This window comes from Beta vulgaris, chromosome 3 (genome assembly GCF_026745355.1).
Source record: "Beta vulgaris subsp. vulgaris cultivar EL10 chromosome 3, EL10.2, whole genome shotgun sequence".
NCBI lineage: Eukaryota > Viridiplantae > Streptophyta > Magnoliopsida > Caryophyllales > Amaranthaceae > Beta > Beta vulgaris.
In genome coordinates, this window is record NC_079204.1 from 9,073,094 (window position 1) to 9,093,392 (window position 20,299).

Consider the following 20,299-nt stretch of genomic DNA (forward strand, 5'->3'; position numbering starts at 1 on the left):
TTTATGTTTAGTTATAATTTTTTTAGAAAATATCATTTAATAGAAGTGTTTTACCTCGTTTAAAATCATTGTAGTTTTGTTAGAAAGGAATTTTATAATGGTTTAATTCGATGAGTAGATTTCGCAGTGAAAGAAAAATCCTTATTGGATCAACAGGTCATTAGACCATTATTAGTTGAAATATTGGAATATTGATCATCATATATATGTGTATCGTCCGTCCCAAACGATCTGAACCTAGGAGGCTATGAAACTCCATGGAATAATGATGGGAACTATGAAGTCTCCAAAGTAGTAATGGATCTAGACAAAATTTATCGATATCACACTTGTAACATGATTATTTACTCTTAATATTTCCTCTGTTCCAAATTGAGTGCAACAATTTGGTTGACACAGATTTCTAGGCAAAATTTCTTAAGGGTTGATTAACAAAAGTGAGGGCAAGTTACCAAGTACCACCACTACCTACTGCCACCACCACTAAGAACGCCAAAACGCCACCACCACCACCACCACCATCAAAATACTTTCTTATTGCCCCCGGAATTCGAAACCCAAATCAACCGAAAACCACCTTCTTGCTGCCCGCGAAATTCTAAATCCAAATCAACCAAAAAACCACCTTCCTGCTGCCCCCACTAAACGCCACCATCAAAATGAGTGAGATCGGGCCGGGCAAAAAAATAGACTGAAAGGTCATTTTTGACTTGCCTAAAGCACAAAAAAATTGAGCCCAACCATGGGTCAAAAAATTCTGCCCAAAAATCGGGCCGGACCAAAATGATCAGCTCTACCTAGTGGTTGGTTGTCGGACTAGTTATCTTTCTTGATAATAATAATAATAAAAAACAATGTTGTCGAGCAAAAGTGCGCGCCAAATAAGCTAAAACCGCACCGGTAAAACTAAAACCCATTCTCATCTCTCTCTACTCTCTAGTCAGTAGTCAGTACCTCTCCTCATTCAATCTCAAATTCTGAAATCACAATAAAAATGGTGAAGCAAAAACAACAGGTAATTTCTCGATTCTTTGCTCCAAAACCCAAAACCCCATCATCTCCTTGTTCCAACAATGATACTAAACCCTCATCTTCATCTCCTACTCCTAAAATCACTACAAAAGTCTCTTTGTCCCCTGCAAAACGCCTCAAATCTTCTGAATTTATCTCCCCCATTAACATTTCTTCAAAAAGACCCAAACTTTCCCCTCATACCCAAAACCCCATTCCTTCTTTTCCCAATTCCAATCCTACCCTTCACCAGAAATTCCTCAAGAAGCTTCTAGAACCTACTGATGATGCTCTAGAAGCTTCGAATTTGGAAAATGAACCTCATACTTCTAGAACAAAGTATACCCCACTTGAGCAACAAGTGGTGGAGCTAAAGAATAGATACCCAGATGTTTTGTTGATGATTGAGGTTGGTTATAAGTATAGGTTTTTTGGTAGAGATGCTGAAATTGCTGCTAGGGTTTTAAGGGTTTATGCTTATGTTGATCATAATTTTTTGACTGCTAGTATCCCTACATTTAGGTTGAATGTTCATGTTAGGAGGCTTGTTAGTGAAGGCTATAAGGTGGGTGTGGTTAAACAGACGGAAACCGCCACAATTAAGGCCCATGGGTCGAACCGTGGCGGTCCTTTTTCACGTGGGTTGTCGGCATTGTACACTAAGGCTACTATCGAGGCGGCCGAGGATTTGGGGGGTGGTGAGGAGGGTTGTGGGTCATTGAATAATTACTTGTTTTGTGTGGTTGAGGAAGAAGTTTTAATGGAAAATGTGGATTTTGGGATTGAAGATGTTTCTGAGGTGAAGATTGGGGTTGTTGCTGTGGAAACATCAACTGGTGATGTTATTTATGGGGAATTTAATGATAATTTTATGAGGGCTAGGCTTGAGGCAATCCTTCTGAGTTTGTCTCCGGCCGAGTTGCTGCTTGGGGAGCCTTTATCTAAGAGAACTCAAAAGGTAAATTGGCTACTTCTAATCCTAAATTTTAGTATATGTGATAGTGTTTATTGCAATTACTTGAAAGTGTTGAGATTCTGGTTCAGGCTGTTATTTTCTGTCATAATTGTCTTTTGTAAGTAACAACTCATCTTGGATATTAGTACAATAGTACTTAATTGGAATGACGAATATGAGAACTTTCATATGTGGTGACCGGTGAGAAATCGCATTTTCTAGCTCATATGGCATGTCTATTAGAGCAAACCAGCTAAAACTGTCCCAGCTTTTGGATAGGTGGACGATGCAGAACTAGTAATTTTTAAAGTTCTTAGTTATTAGACAGCTACCGTGTTATTGATTGAGTCGCGTATTGAGTTTCCTATTATTTATTCTTTTGACTTATCTTCATAGTTGCTATTGGCATATGCTGGGCCTGCATCTAGTGTGCGTGTGGAGCATGCTTCACGTGATTGCTTCAAAGATGGTGGTGCACTGGCTGAACTGATGTCTTTGTGTGAACACACGAATCAAGGAAATTTTGAGCATTTGCAAGATTGTGATGGAGGAGTTGCTGGGGAAGGACATGGGCCAGCAATTAAGGTATTTTGTTGCGATTTCAGTGAACAATTTGTTTATTGGCATTTTGGCTGTTCTAGTTGTCTATGAGCTTTTATAATTGATTAATCAGTTACGTATTGTTGATACAAAATCTGCTTGTTCCCTTGTCTACTTTTTATGTTTGAAGTAGTAATCTCTCCATTTAATGATGAACTTTACCTACCGGATGAGCATGGACATGCGAATAACTGTTAAATGTAAAATAAATTGTTGAAAGTGGGTAGAAAGTGAAAAGAATTGGGAAAAGTAAGCATTGTCAGGGAATCCAAAATGGAAAATGTGAAGTTACTTTCTCATCGTACACTATTTTTTCAACCCCCCCCCCCCCCCCCCCCCCCCTCCCTCTTCTTCTTACTTTCCTGTAATCTGAAATTTTGAATTTATAGGGGATCATGAATATGCCAGCATTGGCTGTGCAGGCATTGGCTGTTACCATGCAACATCTCAAACAGTTTGGTCTGGAGAAGATTTTGTCCCTTGGAGCTTCATTTCGGCCTTATTCAAGCAATTTTGAGATGAATCTTTCAGCTAACACGCTTCAACAACTAGAAGTAAGTTGCAACTTTTGGAGTTCATCAATACAGGTCTTGTAAAAGTCAATAATTTATATAGGGTTTCTCTCTCACGCTCTGTACCGAGCTCTCTGCGGAATCAGGTTTAAATTTAGAACTATGAGATATTTTCTCTTTTTGAGTTCAAACTTTGACCATGAACTTTTAAAGAATATAACGCTAGATACTATAGAAGTTCTAATTTTATGATTATTGTTAATTACGATTTATCAATATAATCTAAGAGCATTTTGTAGTCAAAAAGAGACCTCAAAAAACAAGAAGCAAATATTCAAAAAACAGAAATAGTATACAACAATTGACCAACAAGCACTAGCTTCATCAACAGATAGAACAGGATTTTGTAATTTTCTTCTCATTGATAATTGTTTGTTTTGAAATTTATTTTACACTTTATCAAGGTTTTGAAGAACAACAGCTATGGGTCAGACTCTGGTTCGTTGCTGCAGACTATGAATCATACCCTTACAGCATTTGGACAAAGGCTTCTAAGGCATTGGGTATGAGAGGAACTGAACTATAGCTTCAAGTACTTCGATTTTCCGTCTTTGACTGTAATCTTTATTCCCTTTTTCAGGTAACTCATCCATTATGTGACAGAAACATGATAGCTGCTCGGCTTGATGCTGTTGCAGAGATTGCGGAATCTATGGGTGGCTGTAACGCTTCTATCAGATACCGACATCTTGATGAGGACAACTCTGATACTGCAGCTGTTCTAAGTGATATAAATTTTGTGCTATCTTCAGTTTTAAGTACATTGGGACAGTCCCCTGATGTGCAACGTGGAGTAACAAGAATTTTTCACAAGACAGCTAACCCGTCTGAGGTAGTTTCTTTATTTATTCCTTCATGCTTCATTGAAAACTGAAGTTTTTTACCAGTGCCATTTCGTCATGGATTTATAGGTTACTTTACAATACTAGGGTTAACTGCAACTCTCATAGTGGTAAATGTATTTCAGTGGTTACGTGAATAGAAGTCTCAAAGAAGTTATGTACAATGTGTGAGTCATGATTGTGCAAGTCTCTTTTACTTGTGCTTTGAAGTACTATAGCGTACATAAGAAAGTAGGGAGCGCATGTTTGCTTCAATTTTTGTTATCTAAACGTATTTACGTTGTCCATTAAAATTTATTCTATAGTCGTGTTCAGTGAGATATTAAAGTCCTGTGGCTGAAATGGAGGATTGAAGAAATGTATAAAATATGCTTCCTTTCAGCGGTTTGATTTAGTAGCTATTTGAATAATTTCATCTTGGATTTGTGGTCACTTTGGATTCATTATCTGCTTCAGTGTCATATTTTACTGACAGTTGCTGAAAACTGAATTCTACAGTTCATTGCAGTTGTTCATGCCATTTTACTAGCTTCAAAGCAACTTCAACAACTTGAAATCGGAACAGTCCATTCTGCTTTATTGAGAAACTTAATTCAGACTGCTTCTTCATCCAGCTTGATAAGCCGTTCTGCAAAATTTATGTCATCCCTGAATAAAGAGGCAGCTGAAAAGGGGGATCTGTTGAATCTCATTGGTACTGATGATGGCCAGTTTTCAGAGGTTTTTGCAAGAACCCCGTCTTCAGCTTCTTCCATCTGATTGAAGTACCTGATTTTTTGTCGATGTGTACCATTCATGTCAGGTTGTAGAAGCTCGACAGAAGGCAGAGGGGGCTAATGAAAAGTTGGAATCGCTTATAAGTTTGTATCGCAAACAGCTTAGGATGCATACTTTGAAATTTGTAACTGTGGCTGGGACAACTCATCTGATAGAGGTGATTTGCCTAATGCTTTCTATTTTTGCTATATCTTGCATTGTTCGGAGGCTGTAGTAACTAATGATAAAAGGTTTATTTTACTGGATGTATTTATCCATTTATTCAAAAGACAAAATTCTATTTGCAGTTGCCTTCAGATGCTAGGGTACCTCCGAATTGGGTGAAAGTTAATAGTACAAAGAAAGCAGTTCGCTATCATCCGCCAGAAGTTTTGACTGCTTTGGACCAGTTATCATTGGCGAATGAAGAACTCACTGTCATTTGTCGTTCTGCGTGGGATAAGTTCTTGGGGGAATTCGCTAGACATTATGCAGAGTTTCGGGCTGCAATTCAAGCACTTGCTACATTAGATTGTTTGCATTCTCTCGCAATTCTCTCGAGAACTAAAGTATGACGTAGTAATATTCATACTTCATATTCAGGCTCGACTTACCACTTATCTCTCCTTTCCTGCATTCTATAATTTTTGACCTTATGTTCATCTTTTCATATCTGCCGGCTCTATGCCTCTGTTACCTATTTCAGAATTATGTGCGTCCAGTTTTTGTGGATGATAAAGAACCTGTTCAGATACAGATAATCTCTGGACGTCACCCGGTGAGTATAATCTTATGTACACTTACATTTTCTTTTCATTTTTTTTATGGAGCGGGGTAGGGGGTGACCTGTAGTCCTAGTTGTTGGATTCATGGGAAGTTCACTCTTCTGAATTTAATATTTTTGGCAGTGTAATTCATTTGTTTTCGCTTAATATAGTATGAACTTTACCATTATTTCTATGCCACGCAATTGGTTATGTATGCAGAGGAACAGTACTTGGATCTTGATCACACATGTAGATGTCAATGTATATTATTGAAATTGACCTGTGCTTTTCTTTATTTGCCTAAACAATGGAGCACTGTAGGTTTTGGAGACTATATTAGAAGACAATTTTGTCCCAAATGATACTTGCCTTCACAGAGATCAGCAATACTGTCAGATCATTACCGGACCGAATATGGGTGGCAAGAGTTGCTATATCCGTCAAGTTGCACTCATTTCAATAATGGCTCAGGTGCGTATGAGCTGGTGAACACCTCCACCCCCTTCTCACAATGACTAATTTTCCTTTTATCTTAGTTTAAGGTTGCGTGTCTTAGTGCACCATTTTATTTACTGTCTCCATCCCATCTTAATTCCTGACTCAAACGTTTGCCTTCTGTTAGTTCATTTGCAACTTATCTCATAAGCTGTTCAAATGATTTGCGTTTCAGACTTAAGCATGCTATCAGACATCTTACTTCATCCATAATACTCTCCTTCAGTCCTTCCTCTTGAATCTGGTTTACATCTTGTCATATAAATTGCTGATCCAGTTACTTAATATTCGTCTTTTGATTGTTTTTCTCTACCATTTACAAGCCATTAAGTTGCTTCGCCTCTGATATCTCTGTCAAACTTGCTGATACTTGAATATAGAGTTTCACTAGAACTGAAGTTTTGAGAACGACTGAGATCTCTTCTTACAATGTTTACAGGTTGGTTCTTTTGTACCAGCAACTTCTGCTAAGCTTCAGGTGCTGGATTCTATATATACTCGAATGGGTGCTTCTGATAATATACAGCAAGGGAGGAGCACCTTTCTGGAAGAGCTTAGTGAGGCTTCCAACATACTCCACAACTCTACAGCACACTCTCTTGTAATCATGGATGAACTGGGGAGAGGCACAAGTACTCATGATGGTGTAGCTATTGCCTATGCTACTTTGCACTATCTTCTGAAGCAGAAGAGATGCATGGTGCTGTTTGTCACTCACTATCCTAGAATTGCTGATATTCAGAAAGAATTTCCCGGTGTAGTGGGGACGTACCATGTCTCATATTTGACGAGTGGGAAAGACGAAGACGTTGCATACCTCTACAAGCTTGTGCCAGGCATTTCTGAGAGGAGTTTTGGTTTCAAGGTTGCTCAGCTTGCACAGGTTAGGCATTGTCATTCTTCACCACGCCTGTCATTATTTCAAAACCCCCCCAACCCCGACCCCCCAACAAAAAAATACACGAAGATAGACAAAGACTCTGCATCAGTTTATTGCAAGTATTAGCACAAGAAATAATGCAAGATCAAAAGAAGGGCTTCTTTTTTTTTGGTGCAATGAAAAGGGCTTTTGACAAGGACCCAAATCTGAGATGGCAGTTTATGAGCTTTGATGAAAGTGCAATTATATGTATATATATTCGCACACACCTCCTCGGTTTCTGTTTAACTGTCCACCTTTCCTTTAAGGGAAATGTCACAATAAGTGACACATAACTCAAAGCGGTAAAAAAAACTTCTTGTTTATTACATCTTTTCCCCTATTTAATTGTTTTCACTACTTAATTCTCACCCTCCATTAGTTAAACAAGTGGTCCCCCATGTTCTCTCTCTAAGTTTCTTGGTATTCCCCACTTTCTCTTTGTGTCACTTAAAAAGAGAACGAGGAAGTATATATATTATTGATGCAAGCACGTGTAATATTGTAATTGACTAGAAGAACAAACTGTGTCGGATTATCATTGGATTCATGTGAAGGTGCATCAGTTAACAGTTAACACCTCTTAATTTGAAGTTTTGGAAATCTCTTGATAGTTGGCTGTCGATTTTGATGGCTTTGAAATTGTCTTGCTTGGTCTTGCAGCTTCCACCATCATGTATTCAACGAGCAATCATGATGGCCTCGAAGTTGGAGACATTGGTCCAAAGGAGAACAGGAAACCGCCTTCGAGAAACATTGTTTTCCGAGAGACTCTGCACAAGTGGTGAAAGTGAAGCATCAGATAATTTATCAGATCATGCTGAAATATTGGATGAAAATGATGACAGAGACATGGTTCGATTGAGTACTGTTGCTTCTAAGAAGTTCTTTCAGGATCTATGGTCAGCCTTGGGTAACAATGACCTGGCGAACAGATATGATTTTTTGAAGACTGCTAGGAGTGCTGCAGCAGAGTTGATCGCTTGGTAAGCGTGAAAACATCATTTATTATGTCAACCCCTCCCCACTCCCCCCTTCCCATCAAAATCACAGCCCCGAAAAAGATAGATTGCATAATCATGAGAAGACGACTTTCATTTTCACCAGAACAATAATTCGATCATCGATAAAGTGATTATGGAAGCTTTCTCACCTATGATTTCAATCAAGCACGCCATGGGATATTTTTGCGCATCTTCATACATCCATGATCCACTTGATTCAGCTAGGTAATACCCCTATTTGATTTATCCCAACAAAGCCATGCATATCGGACATTTCACTGATCAATAATGTCAAGTTCTCATAAGTGGTTCCAGACCATAAATACCAATATAGCATGCTGTTTCTGTATCACTTGATTATAGATATCATATGGCAATACATAGTCATGTCTTAACTTTGAAGATCCTGCTAAAGATACACTAAATTGTGACATGAAAGTGAGGCTAAAGATGTTTGTAGTGGAGGAGCTCTTCTATGAAGCAAGGGTACTGGTTTCACATGACTATTTCCTTGATGAATTGAGGCAAGGGGGGGGGGGGGGGGGTTTGTCTCAAGTGGTAGGAGCATCCTCGTAGGTCCAGCAGGAGCCTCGTATATGCCGGTTCGAACCAGATCAGACCTGCTTGATGAGTAATGTTTTTACCCTAGGACTTTGACCCACACTGTGTATCAAAGATGGGAACCGATAGTGGGATGCATCATATACCTTCCATAAACGATTTGCCTTTTGTGCTTTTTGCAGATGAGTCAGAGTGCTGCTAACTTTTTTGTTCTGCGGCTTGTGGAAGTATCAAGAATGCCTGTTTGCCCTCAGCATATTTCACCAACTCTTACTCCATGTGTGATGGAACTTTGTGTACATAGAATCATAGATATAACAAAATCGGGGCTCATTTTGCTGTGCCCTATTCCATAATTTGCATATCAAATTTTGTAAATCTTGATGTCTTGAGATGGAACGCTAGGCGGAATCTATGGTTGAGTCAGTGGACGAGATTTTACATGTACCAAATGAATACTTTACCCATTAATGTAAGTTTCCTTCTTGAGAAAAATAGTTTTTTGCTGAGCTAGATTCCATAAAGCAGCAATGTCTATTACTAGTCGATAATTTACCCATAGGGATGGCAAGTTTCTTCCGAGTTCATTTTTATGGTAAATGCTGAAAGAAATGAATGTTCCAAGACCACAGCAATTAAACAAGATACGAGTAGTATTTAGTTATTTACTCCATTGTTACTCTTCCAGGTAATGATATCAGAAATCAAAAGTATTATATGAAACAGATGTGCTTTATTAACTTGCAACAGTAAAATAATGATAAATTAGAAAATACAACTCCAGTCCCACTTGTTACATACAGACCACAACTGAAAAAAAATAAGCTCTCTGAGAAGCTTCATTTCTTGCAAAGAATACACCTGCAGGATTATTATAGACTTTTGAACAATATAAATAGCAAATGAAAATCTCCACAATTTGGCCCCAATAGAATGATAAAAATTCGGAGTGCTCCATGGATATGAAGCCACAGATCCAAAGCATCAAAACCAAGCCATGGCAGAACACAACCGCTGGTCTACAGGTAATCTACATTGACATTTGATCTCAGCCCGCTTCAAGAAAACGAGGCACATCAAACTAAACAAGGTTGATGGTGAATGATACATATGGATGGGGATCTGCTTCAGCTGCCAGGCCAGCCATTGCTCCCACTTCATCCTCAGCTTTCCAGTGAACACTGCAATCATATGCATACCAGGAAAGCAGGAATGAATCACAGAGACTACTAAATAATTTACCTGCACTGCCTAGTAGTAGAAAGCAGTTGCACTAAGGCTATGTTTAGTTCACCTGAAATTTTCTGATCTGAACTTATCTGATCTGAACTTATTTTTTCTGATCTGATCTGAACTTATTTTTTCTGATTACAAGATCTTATCTTTTAGATATTTCTCAATGTATAAGAAAAAATATAGTCATGTGGGGTCTTGTTTGATTCGTCTCACTGAGTACTTTATTAATATTCAATTATTATAATTTTTACTAATATGTAATAAAAGATATAATGATTTTTAAATATAAGCATAATCTGAACTGATCTGATCTGAACTTATTTTTTCTGATCTGATCTGATTAGATCTGAAATAAGCAAAAATAAGGTGAACTGAACATAGCCTAACATTAAAATTTCAAATAAAAACAAAATATGAACGCATGTGGCCATGACTGGTACATTGAAAAAGAAAACATATCATTGGTGTTTAGATGGTCTATATGAAAGGATGCAACAAACTTTACAGTAGAACCAGGACAAGCTGCAAATTGCTAAAAACATCATTGTCAATTAGTCATCCAACAGTCAAAGCCATAAAGTTGATGACCAGAGATTGTCATCATGTGTTCGCTAGGTTGAGTTTCTAAAATCTCATAATTATTATCACTTAGAAACGAACACCATAAAGTGGAGTGTTAGATGCAGATTAATTACCTGTTCCCAGCAGTACAATTTCGTTCGAGAATAGAGCGTACTTTCTTCTCACTTTTCTGAGATGGAGCCAAAACACATGCCTGAGATAAACCAAAATTAATCAGTTTCAATGACATGCGACCATTTAGATAAGCAATATAATGAAAAATTAGCTTAAGGCCTAAGTACCAAGAAATTTGGTGGCAAGCCATATCTCAATATGCTCTCAGAAAATACACGTACAGCACAGAAGTGCATCCATGAGCTGAACACCTGTTAAGACACTTCATATTAGTTTATGCAGATAGTAAAAAGTTTTTCAGATGAGAGTTTCTGCAAATAGTGTGAATGGCTCAGCAATAGGTTAGTGCAAACAAACATAGGTATGGGAGCAATACTAACTGTATTAGTATAATAAATTATAAATTAACGCTTATAATAGAGGAAGACCACTGTACATCTGAATCAATAAGCTCAGCAATAGAACAACCAACCACTTGTCCTCAGGATTTGAGTTTTTCTCTTTTATTATTTTCGATTCCCAAATGCCCAATCAGGGTCCAAACAAGTGTCCTTGCAGTCCTAGGGATCTAGCCCGACTTCCCGAGACCTTTGGTTACACCCCCTTGCCAGCTGATCCAAGCACTTGTTAGCACTTGAGATTTTCACTGGACGATCATGTGATCAACACGTCATTTTTTGTGAGGCTTAAGGCTTTAAATCTGATCAAACCTAAGCCAGGTAGTATTAACCGGTTATCAACTATATTAAAAAAGCATTCATTATAACACATTGAAAATTTTCTAAAGAATCGAGATGGTTCGACTAGTTTTTTTTGCTCTTCACCCGAACTTGATTTCGATCCAAATGCAGCTTCAAATTGATAGTTTTAAACTTTTAATCAACGACCAAGCCTAGAACTGTCAATTTGGGACTTGTACTTGTTTACATCAAGTAGAAAAGGTTCCAATTCTCACCAAAAATTTCAAAGTTCTTTGCGGATTGGTGATGTGCATTACAGGGAAGGAATCATCCATTTTTTAATGGAAAAGGCACAAAGCTTAGTCTCATCAATAAAGTTTTAATTTCTTACTAGTTATTTGAAGCTTTGCCTTGATTCCAGAAATAATCATGATTCTTAACTAGAGGGTAAAATGTTTTCTGTCACCTCATCGGCTCATCTGCAGACCTACTGCTACCAAATCCTTATTATCAGATGTGATACATCCCACTGGCTTCCTAATAGAAACTCCATTACTCTGAATAGGGGGGGGGGGGGGGGGGGGGAGGGTGGAATTAGCAAAAAACCATATACATACATAGATATATATATACCTTTCTTTTTAGAAACCTTGACAAGTTTGGGGGGGGGGTAAAGGGGACCTAAATTCGCTAAGGGTAAGAACCAATCCCAAGACCTCTTGAAATCGGGAGAGATGCTCTAACCACCGAGTCATCCGTCACTCTCATGCATATATACATATCTTTCTTTCTTCTTTAGGCAGTTTTCCTGGGAGCCTAAATCTTTCTAAAGCAAGTCATAATTTTACGATTGAGCACATACTACTGTAGATACCACTTATCGACACATTTGGTGTCATCAACTCCCCACCTAGTGTTGCAAGGAATACCGTCACTTGGATATGTGGAAAGCATACGGGGGAAGGGATCCCTTACCTTGAGTGCAGAAAAGTAGGTCTAATAATAAATTATCCACTATAGTTGAATTCTTAATGAACACCATGATTATTTTATATAATGGGCCCAAACAAAAAAAGTTTACTTTCCCCTTTAAATTTTTACCATATGTTACTTAGAGATGGGGTAATAGTGTCCAAGTGTTGTCATGGCTGAAAATTTAGGACATGGTAATGCTGGCCTAGAATTTGATAAGGGTGCAGGTGCGACATTCATAGATTTTATTCATAATTGAAATAGACTTCACGAGCTTGTCATGTTACAAACACGTAAAAATTTCAGGTTGATTTGTTTGCTCGTTCTTGTTAAAATTATGGCCTCAAGCACATTTATGAGCATACATCACTTACTTTTCTCTTTTCTTTTCCTCACCTTTCCTTTCTGCAGATATGCAATTCAAGATGAAAGTGATAGGTAATGATTTCATACCCTTATCGGAGTGCTAAGTGTTTGAGAGTCGGAAAAAAAAACATCACGACTCCCAAGTCCCACCGTGCCAGATTAGTTCGAACATTTGTCGAGGCACAAAGATCAAATATAAGTTTTCATTAGGCGATTCATTGCTATTTCAAAAGAAAAGTCTATGTGATAAGAGATAGGATCTTTGTAATGCTAGTTTAAAGAAAGTAGATGTGTAATGAGATAACGAGTTCAAAATGGGAGTTGAAAAATAGTAAGACCATGCCAAACAAAAAGAAGTGTTCAAACTGTTATGGGACTGCATCACTAAAATGGTTAATAATCTACAACAAATTTATACATATATTTGCAAGGAACACGCCAATGTATCTCTTTTGCTTCCATTTTAACACATATTTAAGAATAAAGTGTCGTTACCATGGATATAGGTAGAGAAATGCCCTTACAAGTTACAAGATTACATGCAAATTCCTTATCACTATCAACAAACAAACCCTAAATTTATTATGTATATACCGAATAAAATTATTAATGATCCACAATTTAGATCGATAAATTCAATTGTGAATTTGCTCACTGATGAACAAACTTTTGGCAACCCTGTCCCCTACCCACAAGCTACACAAACAAGGGTAAAATATTTCCCATGACAATCCAACATTCCAAGAAGATTGTGGCTGATTTGGTGAGCATCTATTATTAGAAACTTTAAGCATATGAAACAGATTTATATCTTCTGATCTGTTAGCTATTAACACAGACAATTTGCTATCTCAGATAAAATTAATTTATTAATTATTGTTTTTAAAATTACAATCATATAATATGATATCTGAAAACTATAGTTACTGAAATGGCATTATTTAAGAAGCAAAGATACACAGGCAAAGCAAAAGGCTCATAGAGCACATCAGAAAAAGTTTCAAACACCATAAGCTACAGCCTTAAGTATTATGCAGCGGAATAAAAAAAATCCGAAATCCTAGATGAAATGAAAGGATTTCTTCAAACATAAATAGGATGACTTCCAGAAATTTACCTCGCCATAACTGGAGTAGCACCATTGCAAAAGTGCACTTCTCATTGTTTCTTGGTCATGTGCCAATTTCTCCAACTCTTGCTTCCTTGACTCTTGTGTTTCTGGGTCATGTTCAAAATCTCGAATCTGAATTGCATTTAAGTATAGGAGAAATGAGGAAACCCAAAACTTTCACTAGTTAAAGAGAAATTTAACCTTGCTTTGTGTAAATTAACATGCTCAGGGAATTATATTTCCATTCTTGACCGACGAAAGAAGGTTAATGAAGTTCTAACCAGGAAAAACAGGTGAAAAGGAAGAAAGATAAGAAGTGGGAGCTGAAGCACCTGAAAACCTCTTTCACGAGCTTTTACTCTGAAGTTATCAGCGACACGGCTAAACATAGTAACAGTGTACAGGGCGTATTCATTGTCCTCATACAGCTTTTTAGATGACCTTGGGACCTGAAAAAGCTCAATTTAAGTGCCCATAACCTAGTAAGGTAAGGAAAAATATTGGCTAGTAGGAAAAGGATATAAAATAAATATTGTACCACTAGATATTATTTCTAGCATGAATCACAATAAATAAGTGCACCTAACCTATGAAGAGAGTATAATATATATGTAGTCCTTACCACATAGTCGGTCAATGTCTCATAGCTTGATAACCAGTCCTTCTGTGAGAACTTGGAAACAACTGACAGGAGTGTAACCAAATGCTCTGATGCAACAACATCCTCTGCCTTTACCAAGTTGGAGAGATCTCTCACCGCTAAGCTGAGATGATCAAAAGCTTGTCAGCAGACAATATGACCAACAGTTTTCTAAAGCCAGAGAGCAATAACAAGCTTGACTGGACCTTTACCTTCCACTTTGTTTGCGGTTTATTGCATTAAGTTGACTGCGGACATTGTTATACTCAGCAACACGGACCTAACAAAAGTAAAGTTTCAGACTCAAACAATCGCTTGGAACAGTAATCATACTAAAACTAGTATCAGCATATCAGTCAATATATTAAGAGATTTCCAAGATCAGCTAACAGCTTATAGCCATGAATATCACCTATAGTTTCTTATTTTATACTTCACATGAATAATTTGGTTTGTAAAATCTTGTGCCTATTAATCATTATTTCCATCAGCACTGATATAACAGAGTTAGTATCCACGTCTTACCTTATCAGGTTCAGATAAATTTTGTAAAGAAACCAAGCACCAGATGGATCTAATTCAACGTACTCTATTCGTGGGAAAGGGTAGAAAGCTGCATATTTAAAATAAAAATCCTGCTAAGTGCTATGTAACTCCAGAAGTTCAATAATTAAAGGAAGTCGTAAAAAAAGTTAAGGTCTGTGAGGCCAAGCTTTAGTTTTTAAAAAACAGGTCCTCTGAACATTATTTGAGGAGAATTATGGGATATATGATGATCTTCTTGCAGAAGTATGAATAGACTAAAGAAAATAAAAGATAGTTGAACTTTATGAGCACGGCATGGGTGAAATACTTGTGGTAATGAACAAGACACGGAAGGCAAAAGGATTATTTAGAAAGGACTAGACAGCACAATCGAAGGCCTGAGCGACGATTAGAGATCTATTCTGAATCTGTCCACCTTCAGGAATCAGGATTGCAACCACTCAAAATGCTAGTATTTTAGCAACAATTGCTCTTTTGCCAGACTAAACTTTATATTAATTTTGTTATGCAACCACAAAGACGCGAATCACAAAGTGTAGGATGGCAATCTTAAATCTTTTATCAATAGCTTAGTTGCATATCTTCGCATGCTTCCAGAGTTAGAATTTCGGTGTCAACTACAATCTCCAAGGTAACAGTAAAAACAGCAACCCTATACCTTGAGGTCATCTTCAACCTTAGCCACAAAACTATGAATTCCATCAACTACTTCCTTCAAAGGCGACATAGTCGGATATTTTGCTTCATCCCAAACAAATCTACCAAAAAAAAAAAAAAAAACACACAAACAAAATCACAAACAGAACTCCAAATTCATAGTCAAACAGTCAAAATTCAGATCCTTCAAAAGACCTCACCTTGTAAGATAAGAGTCAATTGGAACTCCATCAACTGTCAAAGCACCACCATCAACGCCTGAAGATCTCTCCAATTCATCGATCTGACGCCTGATCTTATGCGTCACACCTTCCACGAATGCATTCGCCTACAAAATCATCAAACAATTCAGCAAAAAAACATCCTATTCGATTACACATTGTCGAAAAAAGTGCTTAAAATCAAACAATTATACCCTGAGAAGTTCATCAGCAAGTGCGAGGAGCGAATCTAGGGTACCAACACGAAGATTAGGCACATTGAACTGCAAAATTAAGGAAATTGACATCAATTTGATAAAGAAAAAAACATAAATCTCGCAAAAACCTAATTTATAAATCTTGCCAAAATCTAAAAGAGGAGAGAGAAGAGAGATACTCGGTAGAGAGGAGTATCGAAGGATTGTTTGGAGACGGATTCTTGCAATTGAGACCATAAATTAGACGCAGATGATTGCACGGGAAGAGACACCATCCAGTATCTCGTCGCCATTGTCGATCACTATTTTTCTCTCTATTCTGTGTTGTACTGTTGTTGTTGTTGTTGTTGTTGTGTTGTATAAGGAGGGAGAGGAGAGATCAAAGTCGAGAGTGATGAGGTAGATGACACAGAGCTGGAAAACTAGGAGATGCAAACACGACAAACTTGTACCAATGATCAACTATTTAATAGTAGCATTATTTACCCTCTATGCGTTTGTGTTATATTAAACTTTTTTTTTCATTATTAATTAGTGTTATAATTTTTTTTTTGAATAAATATTTATAATTATTTTTATATGTTTATCTTAAATTAATGGTTCGTTTGTTTTATTAGTTATTTGTTCATCATTATCCAAATATAGTATTGAAAGAAAATAAATATAGAGCAGAAAAAAGATTATGCTCAAATAAAATCGAAAAATTTGTATACCGGGTTCAATCGTTGAATATTAATAAAGTGGAAGAGTTTAATTTATATAATACAAATTAACTGCCTCGTTTTTGGTATGTTGTTGGACGGGCTTGAATAGTGCCCGGGCGGCGGGCGGGCATGAACAAAGCTTTTGTTTTATCATGATTTTCGGTAATTTTTCCGTTTTTGAGATATATTTTCTAAGTTAATTGACGATTATTGATCATATTAATTTAGAATTTTCTTGAGGTTATTAGGATTTTATATGTCCCAATTAAAGGACCCTATTGGGTGGTTAAAACTTCTAAGCTTAGCTTTTTGTAAGATTGCTTGTAATTAGAGATGACAATTATCCATGGGTGAGTGGATTATTCACCCATCCGCCTCGAATAAATGGGTGATCACCCGCGGTGAAGCGGGTGACTAGCGAGTTGTGGATGGATCGGGTGGCAGTTCGGGTCGAATATGGATGATATTTTTTGGATCCATCACCCGCCCCATCCATCCATTGATTATTATATATTATATTATATATATATATATATTATATATATATATATATATATATATAATATTAAAAAAAATTATTTTTTGTACTGCCACGTGTCATTTAAAGTAATTAAAAAATACTTAAATGTTTGTTAAGGGATAAAGAGAATACTTACAATTACTTTTCGGTGTGTAATAAGATTAATATTTTGTCACTTTATTGTTAATCTATGAGACTATGATTAATTTTTTATATATTAATTTCTTTAAAATTGCTAAGTCTAAAAAATAATTTTTGTTCCTAGTGTTGCCCGTTTCCCATCTGCTCCACCCGCCCCACCTACAAATGATGGGTGGAGCGAATATGGGTGAAGTTTTTGGCGGTGATGGATTATTGGATGGTGTGGATGGAGTTTTGGGTCACGATTGATGGGGCGGATGGAGCTCCACCCGACCCATCTCTGATTCATTGACATCCCTACTTGTAATCCTCTAAGTATCTCCATTGAAGATTATTGAAAAGTTCTCGAATCCCCCACCTGTGGACTAGGTCACATTTACCAAACCACGTAAATCCTTGTGTATTATGTTCATCTTCTTTATTACTTTCTCCCTTATATTTTATTGTTGACTATTGTTCCACACTAAATCAAATACAACAATGTCCTAATACTTAACAATAGGTATCCAAGCTAGGTTTTAGGGTGTTCATAGAAGTTTTAATTTTTTTTTATCATGTCAACAATGAAATTCGATGTTGAGAAGTTTGATAGGCAAGTGAACTTTGGCCTATGAAAATTGAAGTGGAAGCCATGTTAGTTCAAGGTGGTTGTCACAAGGTTGTTGACGGTGTGTCCAAAAAGGCCACAACTATTTTAGGGGAGAAGTGGGAGGATATAGATTTGAAGGCTCTATCTATAATTCAACTGTCTCTATCTAATGAAATTTTGAGAAAAGTTGCTCGGGAGACTACTACAGCAGGTTTATGGTTAAAGTTGGAGTCACTTTATATGACTAAAAGTATCACCAATCATCTTCTACTCAAAAGTAGACATCAAGATTAGATCTTTGCTTAGAAGAAGGCATATCGCTCGAGTCTCATTTAGACGAGTTCTTCAATAATTAAGGATCTGCAAAATATTGATCATAAAATCGATACTGGGGAAATGGCTATTAGGTTGTTATGTCTTTATCACCTTCTTATAAGCATCTTAGTGAGACCCTATTATATGGTAAGGATGATTCAAGTTTGGATGATGTTAGGGATTTCTTACATAAGAGATTTAATTGACAATAAGTAAATTGCTAAATCTAGCAGCCCATCTCAATCTGATGCTTTATTGGTTAGTGGCTGGTGGTGAGAATAACAAAGGGAAAATTTGTAACTATTGTCGTGTAAAGAGGCATATCAAATATGAGTGTTGGAAGTTATTGAAGAATAAAAATTATGGTAAAGTCCGCTACTGCAAAATTCGTTGACACAAATTTTGATGATGATAGTGCACTTTTCAGTCACAACATTTGTGGACTGCGGTTTCTACCAATCACTTCTCTCTCTTTTTTCTTGACAACAAGTACATACAAGCAACTAAACAAAAGACTAAACATTCAATTTAGAGGTTGAACCAACTAATGGATTTTGTTACTTGAAGGGGAAGGGGAGGTAACATATCGGGGGAGTCCATTACCACCAAATAATGGTAATGTATTGGTGAGAGGTTGAACCAAACATGGCAAAAGGAAATCGGTAATTGATTCCGTTTCTTGGAGCCTAAAAATAGTGAACTAAACGAGCTCTAATAAGTAACCTCATAATCTAATCCATTAATAAGTGACCTCATGAGTCCTGAGTAAAAGGTTAAATACAAAAATTAAGCAATAATCACAATTACATGACAATAAACTAAGAGAATAGTGACTTATTTTATACTACAACACTCCTGGAAAAAGACTTGTTTTGTGTTAGACTTTCATATGATCCCTTTTCTTCCTTCTCAACCTATTTTGCTACAACGTTTTTTATACCTATTAATTTGTTGGACTGGAAAATCCTCTATGGACGTTCTTTTAATCATCGGATGTATGTGTTTTATGGCAATGATTATGCAACTATTTCCTTGTTCAAAGCCTATCTGAGTGACTGTTTGAAGATGAAGGACCTGGGTTCTCTCAAGTACTTCTTAGGCATTGAGGTGACCCGTAGTGCTTCTAGTTTGTTTCTTTGTCAGCGGAAGTACACTCTTGATATTATTGTAGAGGTTGGTTTATTAGGTGCCAAGCCTTTTGGCGTCCCCATGGAGCAGAATCATCGTCTTAGTCATGATACAAGCGCCTTATTTGATGAGCCTGAGTGGTATCGTCGCCTTGTTGGTCGTTTCATTTACCTTGCGGTTAGTCGACCCAACCTTGCTTATTCGGTTCACATTCTATCCCAGTTCCTTCAGGCTACTCACATTTCTCATTGGGATGCCGCCATGCGTGTTGTTCGTTACTTGAAGGGTACACCGGGTCACGGTATTTTACTTAGTGCCAATAGTGATCTCACACTGTAGGGTTGGTGTGACTCTGATTAGGCTGCTTGTCCCATCACGCGGCGCTCCTTTTCTGGGTGGCTAGTTTTCTTGAGGGCATTCTCCCATATCTTGGAAGACAAAGAAGGGTATTTCTCATTGGGATGCCGCCATGCGTGTTGTTCGTTACTTGAAGGGTACACTGGGTCACGATATTTTACTTAGTGCCAATAGTGATCTCACACTGTAGGGTTGGTGTGACTCTGATTGGGCTGCTTGTCCCATCACGCGGCGTTCCTTGTCTGGGTGGCTAGTTTCTTGGGGGCATTCTCCCATATCTTGGAAGACAAAGAAGCAGCACACCGTTTCCTTGTCTTTTGCTGAGGCTGAGTATCGATCGATGACAGCTATTACCTGTGAGTTCAAGTGGCTCAAGGGGATCTTACTTAGTCTTGGGGTTCATCATCCCAAGGCAATTTCCCTTTTCTGTGACAGTCTGTCCGCTCTTCATATCGCTCATAATCCTGTGTTTCATGAGCGCATGAAACACATTGAGGTTGACTGTCATTTTGTTCGTGATGCCATCAAGGATGGTTTACTAGCTCCGTCCTATGTTCCTACCACAACACAGTTGGCTGAAGTTTTCACTAAGGCTCTTGGCAAGTCACGGTTTGATCTTCTCATATCCAAGTTGGGCATTTGTTCACCGCATGCTCCAACTTGAGGGAGATATCTTTGGTATCTTTGAGATATTCATGTATATATTCTTTCCTATCTTTTAGGGAAGTAATTTGATCCTCC

General features: G+C 37.4%; 3 protein-coding genes across 3 annotated transcripts; 2 read left to right on the plus strand and 1 right to left on the minus strand.

Annotated features, from left to right (window-relative positions):
* Positions 1–903: 903 nt before the first annotated feature.
* Positions 904–8,977, plus strand: LOC104906479 (DNA mismatch repair protein MSH3). Its single transcript, XM_010695239.4, has 13 exons — positions 904–1,969; positions 2,363–2,551; positions 2,956–3,120; positions 3,543–3,641; positions 3,719–3,970; positions 4,479–4,700; positions 4,783–4,914; positions 5,045–5,305; positions 5,443–5,514; positions 5,825–5,974; positions 6,438–6,881; positions 7,581–7,903; positions 8,665–8,977. Coding segments are annotated over exons 1-13 (3,285 nt in total). The 5' UTR covers positions 904–994; the 3' UTR covers positions 8,666–8,977.
* A 222-nt stretch (positions 8,978–9,199) lies between these two features.
* Positions 9,200–16,242, minus strand: LOC104906478 (V-type proton ATPase subunit C). The gene is made up of 11 exons (XM_010695238.4): positions 15,984–16,242; positions 15,802–15,870; positions 15,587–15,714; positions 15,388–15,487; positions 14,396–14,463; positions 14,166–14,307; positions 13,876–13,992; positions 13,550–13,675; positions 10,582–10,665; positions 10,414–10,493; positions 9,200–9,663 (listed from the first exon to the last, which is right to left on the minus strand). The coding sequence occupies exons 1-11, from the start codon at positions 16,095–16,097 to the stop codon at positions 9,564–9,566; spliced, it is 1,128 nt and encodes a 375-aa protein (XP_010693540.2). The 5' UTR covers positions 16,098–16,242; the 3' UTR covers positions 9,200–9,563.
* A 2,824-nt stretch (positions 16,243–19,066) lies between these two features.
* LOC109136352 (uncharacterized mitochondrial protein AtMg00810-like) lies at positions 19,067–20,222 on the plus strand. Its single transcript, XM_048640196.1, has 3 exons — positions 19,067–19,502; positions 19,562–19,647; positions 19,749–20,222. The coding sequence occupies exons 1-3, from the start codon at positions 19,067–19,069 to the stop codon at positions 20,220–20,222; spliced, it is 996 nt and encodes a 331-aa protein (XP_048496153.1).
* Positions 20,223–20,299: the final 77 nt, after the last annotated feature.

Bases quoted from the DNA above. Each gene is read 5' to 3' on its own strand.
- LOC104906479 (XM_010695239.4), top strand. From the start codon at position 995: ATGGTGAAGCAAAAACAACAGGTAATTTCTCGATTCTTTGCTCCAAAA. The intron at 4,915-5,044 runs GTGATTTGCCTA...TTCTATTTGCAG, and splicing joins GGACAACTCATCTGATAGAG to TTGCCTTCAGATGCTAGGGT. The intron at 5,306-5,442 runs GTATGACGTAGT...TACCTATTTCAG, and splicing joins CAATTCTCTCGAGAACTAAA to AATTATGTGCGTCCAGTTTT.
- LOC104906478 (XM_010695238.4), bottom strand. From the start codon at position 16,097: ATGGCGACGAGATACTGGATGGTGTCTCTTCCCGTGCAATCATCTGCG. The intron at 15,871-15,983 runs GTATCTCTCTTC...TTAATTTTGCAG, and splicing joins TCGATACTCCTCTCTACCGA to TTCAATGTGCCTAATCTTCG. The intron at 15,715-15,801 runs GTATAATTGTTT...ATGATTTTGTAG, and splicing joins TTGCTGATGAACTTCTCAGG to GCGAATGCATTCGTGGAAGG.
- LOC109136352 (XM_048640196.1), top strand. From the start codon at position 19,067: ATGTATGTGTTTTATGGCAATGATTATGCAACTATTTCCTTGTTCAAA. The intron at 19,503-19,561 runs GTATTTTACTTA...GACTCTGATTAG, and splicing joins GAAGGGTACACCGGGTCACG to GCTGCTTGTCCCATCACGCG. The intron at 19,648-19,748 runs GTATTTCTCATT...CTCACACTGTAG, and splicing joins ATCTTGGAAGACAAAGAAGG to GGTTGGTGTGACTCTGATTG.